Source organism: Vespa velutina, chromosome 15 (assembly GCF_912470025.1).
Source record: "Vespa velutina chromosome 15, iVesVel2.1, whole genome shotgun sequence".
Lineage (NCBI taxonomy): Eukaryota > Metazoa > Arthropoda > Insecta > Hymenoptera > Vespidae > Vespa > Vespa velutina.
Genome location: NC_062202.1, coordinates 2319547 through 2326768, shown reverse-complemented (window position 1 = coordinate 2326768; position 7222 = coordinate 2319547). Strand labels below are relative to the sequence as shown.

The 7222-nt window shown below is 31.4% G+C and overlaps 1 protein-coding gene across 4 annotated transcripts in view; it reads right to left on the bottom strand.

Annotated features, from left to right (window-relative positions):
• The window catches only part of LOC124954555 (monocarboxylate transporter 2-like), a 47660-nt gene that overhangs the window by 17451 nt on the left and 22987 nt on the right, over positions 1-7222 (bottom strand). Inside the window, exons 1-2 of one of the 4 annotated variants that reach the window (XM_047507679.1) lie at positions 4951-6106; positions 4483-4878 (exon numbers count right to left, since the gene is read on the bottom strand). The exons of 2 other annotated variants lie outside the window; for them this stretch is intronic. In XM_047507679.1, the coding sequence (XP_047363635.1) occupies positions 4483-4878; positions 4951-5644 (1090 nt within the window). In that variant the 5' untranslated portion in view covers positions 5645-6106. Of the gene's footprint in view, positions 1-4482; positions 6107-7222 lie in introns of those variants that run through there. One more of the 4 variants, XM_047507678.1, reaches the window with a different exon arrangement.

Sequence of the window (7222 nt, the reverse complement as noted above, 5' to 3'; positions counted from 1 at the left end):
AGAGAGAGAGAGAGAGAAAGAGTTTATGGAGTTTCGTCAGAATTAGAGAATTAAATAAGAAAATGAAAATCGTTTCATTCTTAAGAAAAATGATCTCGAACTGGTTGAAATGTTGCAAGTTGTTACTGAGTACTCATAGTGACGCGATGCTTTGTGACTTAGGTAAATGTAGGTCACGGTTGATTGTCGGACACACAGTAAGAGAATAAGAAAGAAAGAGACAAACCGAGAAAGAGAGAGAGAGAGAGAGAGAGAGAGAGAGAGAGAGAGAGAGAAAGAGAAAAGACTTATACAAGGTGTATAGGAGTTACATTGTGAATCAGTAGTCGAGATATTTTCATCCTGTTCTTAATACAATCGAAATTTATAAATAACATAAGGAAAGACAGAGATAGATAGATAGATAGATAGATAGAGAGAGAGAGAGAGAGAGAGAGAATAAGAATGAGAAAGAAGATATCTGGATAGATAACTTCGAAAGCTGGAAGCTGTATTCTCACTATACTTCGAAATATGTCTCTTATATCGTATCTCTTTGATATATCGAAAAGATTAAGTACTACAAAATGATCGGTCTTATATGATCTAAACGATAAATAAATTCATTTGAATCATTTTTATTCACAGTTAGTACGCGCCAATATTGTATAATCGAATTTTATAGTATTTAAAAGTAAATCAAATTTATTTTATTATATACGACGATGATTAGCATATTAATACGTATAGATATTATTTTCAATCGATTGTGATCATTCAACGAGTTATCGATCCTAGAAACTAACACCTAAGATCTAGATGTGTCTAGATCATTATGTTTTTTTCTTTTTTCTTTTATTTATTTATTTATTTTTTTTCTTTCTTATTTTTATTTCAAGAAACGATCTTGCATCTGTCAATACGTAATCGAGATGAACGCTTTCATGCGTATGAGATGTCCACGTTATGACGTCAATTAATTTGCCTATTATTAATTACATTTTATTTACGATTTACATTAGAAATATACTCGAGAGTAATAGTTCGAAGAAAGTAAGAAAATATATTTGTCTCGTTAAGGCAATCGTATTTAATCATTATTGAATACCCTTATACAAAATTTTTCGTCTAAGGAACTAACACGTCTCGTTGTAAACGTTTTCGATAAGTTTTCGACGAGTTCGTAATTCTTTGGATTAACCTTTAAAGCCGCATTACCGGCCAAAAATATTTTCTAAGAAAAGGGGTGAAGGGGGTGAAATGGAGGATGAAAAGAGATGAAAACGACCATTTAAGTTTCCCGGGTAATTACTCGCGACGTACTGAATGGAACATTACGCGGCTCGATTTATATCCTTTTTAGATTGCTCGATCCAAAGGGAGTATAAAACGCGTAAAATATTCGTCTTTGAGGAGGGGAAAAAAAATAAAGAAAGAAAAGAAAAAAGAAACAAATCGTTATGAAAATTAACGAAAGAAAAATTTTCGATCATTTTCGTTGATCAATTTTCTTTTCTTCTTTTTTTTTTTTTTTTTGGTTTTCTTTCTCTTTCTCTCTCGTTATACCTACGTTTTTTGTTAAATAAATATAAATAAATAAATAAATTAAAAGAACAAACAAAGAAATGTTTAAACGTTTAGTTCTCGTTTCTTTGAATTCGTGCTAAAAAAACATTTTATCTCTACTTGGAACTGATGCTTCTTGAAAGGGCTTCCGTACGAGAGGATAACTGGGCCATGCGAAAAGGCGGGAAATACGGAAGCGACGATGCGCGTTGTCCTTTCTCTCTCTCTCTCTCTCTCTCTCTCTCTCTCTCTCTCTCTTTCTCTTTCTCTTGGAAAGGATTATTACGGTGAACGAGCACGTTCTTTCTCACTGTTATAGACACACGTCACGATGGACGCTTTCCATTCGACCATTCTTGTCACATTTCTTTCTTTCATATACTTTTAGAAAATAAGAAAATCATCTTACAAAAGATCGTGGTTAAGTGTAAATATATGGGAAAGGTATGGTTTATCATTCGTATTATAATAATTGATTATGTATTTTAAAAACAAATCATATAGAATTAATAAATGTTTCAATAATTAAATCAACGATCAAGCGAGATAAATCGTTCGTTTTGGTTTTTTTTGTCTACTTAAAAAATAGAAACCAAAAAAAAAATAAATAAATTGTAACGTGATAATAATTCAAATGAAAATAATTCGAATTCGATTCAATTGTTGTTCACAACTTTATATATATATATATATATATATATATTTTTTTTTTCCTTTAGAGGATTCAAAATATTTATATTTTTTTATAAGAATAATAATATTATTTAAAACAAAATAAAAGTATAAATAAATTAAATATGTCTTTATAACAAAAGAGAGAGAGAGAGAGAGAGGAAAAAAAGACAGAAATAAAATAAATAATAGTCGAATGTTTTCTAATTTTTATCATTTAAAATTTAAACGGACAGTTAAATTATTCGTACATAACGCATGCATACATACATACATATAAAAATATATATGTATACAGATATATATTTATATATATATATACATAATGCTCAATAACTGTATTGTTTATTCTATCTACCTACGTGCCATGAGAAAGCAATTTTCGATGCTCGTATAAGCCGATCGAACGTACTCCCATTTTTCTAAAGTGAAGCCGATGCGATTGATTCTGTTGTACGTGCTCGATTGAAAAAAAAAAGTAAAAAAAAAAAAAAAAAAAAAGAAAAGAAAAGAAAAAAAAACGAAAAAAAAAAAAAAAGAAACGAACGAAACAAGCATAGACCGATCTCATTTTTTAATTCGGAGGTTGCCTCGATCGATCGACAAAAAAAACTAACGGTTTCATTCGATCTTACCAACTGTGCCTAAACATTAATCGTGCGATTTTCTACCTGTCAGATCGCCTACTTTTTTTTCAATGCATCCCATTGGAAAGGATAATAATCGAGGTAGAGATGGGATCAAATTTTATATGCTTCTTTTACGTGTGCTTTAAAGTTACGTTTATGAAAGGACGTAAGTAGATTGAAATTGTAAAAAAAAAAAAAAAGAAAAGAAGAAAAAAATTTTTCGAGTCTAAAACACTCGCGATAAAAAATATTATAATAATTTTTAAAAATGATTTCACGTGTTCCTTTTCTTTCGTTCTTTAAGCATCGTAACACAATTTTATTTCTTACAAAATTCTTTTCTAATAACTTTCATTCGTCCTGTGCAACGTACAAATGTCTTTTAACTTTTACGGGTTTAAAAATTTGCTACGCGGTAAATTTCATTCGTCTTCGTCCAATTGCGAATGAAATTAGTTAGAGAATTGAATTTTCAGGTGTTAATGAATTTAATTCGGATATACAACGTTTGTTAGCAACACGGTGGACAGATGTAAGGATACTCGGTGAGACTTTTGCGACTCTTGGCCGTTGGCCAAAACACGATTAAACGTTTCTCCTTTTTTTTTTTTCTTTTTTCCTTTTCTTTCTTTGTGACGAATTTATAACAAAGTAGTCGAGAGAAGAAGAAGAAGAAGAAGAAGAGGAAGAAGAAAAGAAAAATAAAAGAAAAAAAAAAAAAAAAAAAAAAGAAAAGAAATATGTTAAACCCTCGCACGATGTCACAGCTGACACCTTTTTAATTTCACCTTTGCAACAAATTTCCTTTTATAGGAAAACATTCGATTGATAATCATCAATTAAAAATAAAAATAAAAATAAAAAGAAAAAAAAAAAAAAAGAAAAAAAAAAAAAAAAAAAAAAAAAAGAAAAACTTTATTTTGCTTCGGGCATTTAGGCTAGTGAATCGATTCGTCTAATGACGATCACGTACTATACGTTCGTTCTCTTTCCTGCTAGCAGAAAAAGTAGCTTGACGAGCCTGAAAAAATCATGTTTCGTTCATCGATAGTATTACGCAACTGGTAACACGATCGAATTCGTAAAAAAAAGTACATTACGAAGTACTCTATATATACTTTATGAGAACGTAATTGGATGCTTCTCGAATGAATATTCGCAATGGAAAGTATATATTTCACATAAATCCAATGAAAATTTGTGTGACTTTTTTGAAACATCTTATACGAATATTTTCGTTGAACTTTTTTATCTAATTTTTTTATAGGTATTTTAAAGTTACATTCGAATGATCTATACGATATATATATATATATATATATATATATATATATATATCAGACATTCTGATTAATGGTGTTTTAATCCTGACTACTTAAGCTGTTACTTAAGAAGGTTTTCTAATTATATCATTTCTATTTTCTAATATCTATTTCAACCGGCTGTATATTTTTATTCCTTTCGAAGAGAGAGAGAGAGAGAGAGAGAGCTAATGAACGAACTACATAGATTGAACTATAGATCAAATTATGTTAAAATCATTTAATTATCATTTTCAATATCTACGAAGAGATATAATTCTTTTATTCATTTTTCTTAGTTACATTAAGAAAATATAGATCACAGATCGACTAACCTGATTCAAAATAAACGTGATGACCAAATCGATTGGCTACATGCTGAATAAATATACCAACAGCACCCTGTGTCCCATGGGAGAGAATTTGAACCAACATTCCTACTAGTATGACGAGCCAACCCCAACCACCTTCTGGATAGTAATGTTGCTTTAACGTCAACAGCTGCCTCAAATCGGCTACCAGCTGTTTCGTACCATGTTGACCTGGACCAGGTACTGTCTGTTCATTAGCACTGCATCCGACACCGCTGTCGTGTACGGACAATCTTGGGAGTGATCTGCTACGATACAGCAAAGATGTTACTGGCGTCTCTAATCTTGAATCAGGACCACGTACTGGAGCGGTATTAGTTAAGATAACCTTCGCCGAGGTTTCATGCCTTTCGTAAGTACCTAAATCACCCTCAAAATAAGTCGAATACTTATTAAGATACGAGTATCGACCATATGTGTAATGTTGCTCACCACAATTTTGACATTTCCTTATATTCCTTCTTTCTTTATCCGAATAAGAGGAAAAAGATGTAGAAGAAAATAAAGGTGGATGAGATTCGATATCTTTATCGATCTTAGATTTCGTCCTTTTAACAGACGAAACTCGATTCCTCATAGAAGATTCTTTCACGTTGATCCTTTCTCGAGTAGATTCTTTGAACGTTCGATGATTCTCCACTTTCCTCCCGATCAGATTTCTCTCTTTAACAGAACACTCAGTTAAATCCTGAATATCGAGATTCTTTCCTCGATCGTTCCCATTGATCGATCTTTCATTTATCGTTCTATCTTCTATGGTTGCCGTCGTTACTATTCTTTCCTGCTTTCGCAAACCACAAATCTGCCGTTGGAATTTCGATGATCTTCGATCGGCCTCGAATAAAATTTTTTCATCGCCCTTTGACTTCTCGCAATCAAGAATCTCATCCTTCTCATACCTTCCTTCACGTAAGACCATCGAAACTTTTCGAATTCTTTCGGAGTCGTTACAATTCGATAAGTGAACTTTCTCCCTATCATCCTGAGCCATTCTCTTGTCGTTAACTTCACCAAAAGAATCACGTTTTGATTCTTTCTCATTGTCATCGTAATTGCTTTCCCTTGGAAAGGTCAAAGTTCCTTTATTATCCATTTCAAGATTCGAATCGACACGCGAACCTGCCATGTTTATATCGTCCTCTTGATTTATTATTATCTTTATCTAACTTTAAATACTTTTTATCACGTTTCTCCTCGTCTTTTGCATCTCCTTCTCCTTCTTCTTCTTCTTCTTCGTCGTCCTCTTCTTCCTCTGAATTTTCCATTTCCTTTCAACGAAACGATACGTCTCCTTCTCCGTTATTTTCAAACCATTTCCATGAGTTTTTGAATTTGATCCAAAAAAGATCTATCCTTCAGATTTCTCTCTCTCCCTCTCCCTCTCCCTCTCTCTCTCCCTCTCTATTTATCTATCTCTATCTATCTATCTTTCGAATCGTGAATGAGAAGAACGATCTATCGTTGATATCGATATTATACATTTTTAATTCATTATATATTATTCTTAATGACATCGAACGGATACAATTTATTTATTATCGTAGTATTATATATATACATATCTTTTTTTTTTCTTTCTTCCCTTGAATGTATTCTAAATAAAAAAATTAAATCAAATCAATTCATATTCATGTATTATTTCAAAAACATGTCAGGATCAATAATAATTTTTTGTTTGAATACACAGTTTGTCTTCCTTTTTTTTTTTTTTTTTTTTTTTTTTTTTTTTTTTTTCTTTCTTCTTTCTATTTTTATTATTTTTTCGTATGAAAAATCGTAGATATGATCGAAGACATGAAATGGATCGGTGAATAGTTTAATGATCCAATGGATCCTGGAGATACTGAGAAGACACGAAAAGGAGAACGACCGAGCGCGGCACGCTTAGATCGCGAACTGCCGATGGCAAAGAGCGTCACGAGTTGAGACTCAGCGCGGCTGCGGCTCTCGACTCCATAGGCGAACTCGATCCAGCGTTGATCCATCTCTCTCTCTCTCTCTCTCTCTCTCTCTCACTCTGTCTCTTTCTCTCTTTCTTTCTCTATCTCTCTTTCTCTCTCTCTCTCCCACTCCCCCCTCCCCCTTCTACACCCACGGTGCTCTACTTCCTTCTTTGTCACCTACTTTTATTTTATTTTATTTTTTTTTTGTCCCCTCTGTCTCTTTCACTATTCGTCGATCTTTTCTTTTCAAACAAATTTGATTTATTTACACTTAAAAATGATTTATTTATGATGAAATAAATAATTCTTAATTTGTATTTCAAATTTATATTCCTTTACGATCATGTTATATGAGTTATACGATGATGAGTTATATCTCATAAATGACAAATAATTGTATATAACGGACAAAAATTGATATATCATTTTAAGAAAGAAAGAAAGAAAATAAAATGGGAAAAGAAAATAAAATAAAGATTCATGGTTTGGCGAAAGATTTGTATTAATGGATGAAAAAAATATGTTTTCCTGTTAAAAGTCAAATAAAGTGAATAAAAATTTTAACGATATCTTCTTTCTGATAACATTTCAATTGTTAATAATAATAGAAATGTAATAGCGTATCGTACAATAATAATAATAATAATAATAATAATAATAATAATAATAATAATAATAATAAAGAAATCGATACGTAAGATTCATACGCATTTTTAATTTTCTTGTAAAGAATTATCCTTTTATTTTCTAATTCATTTCGA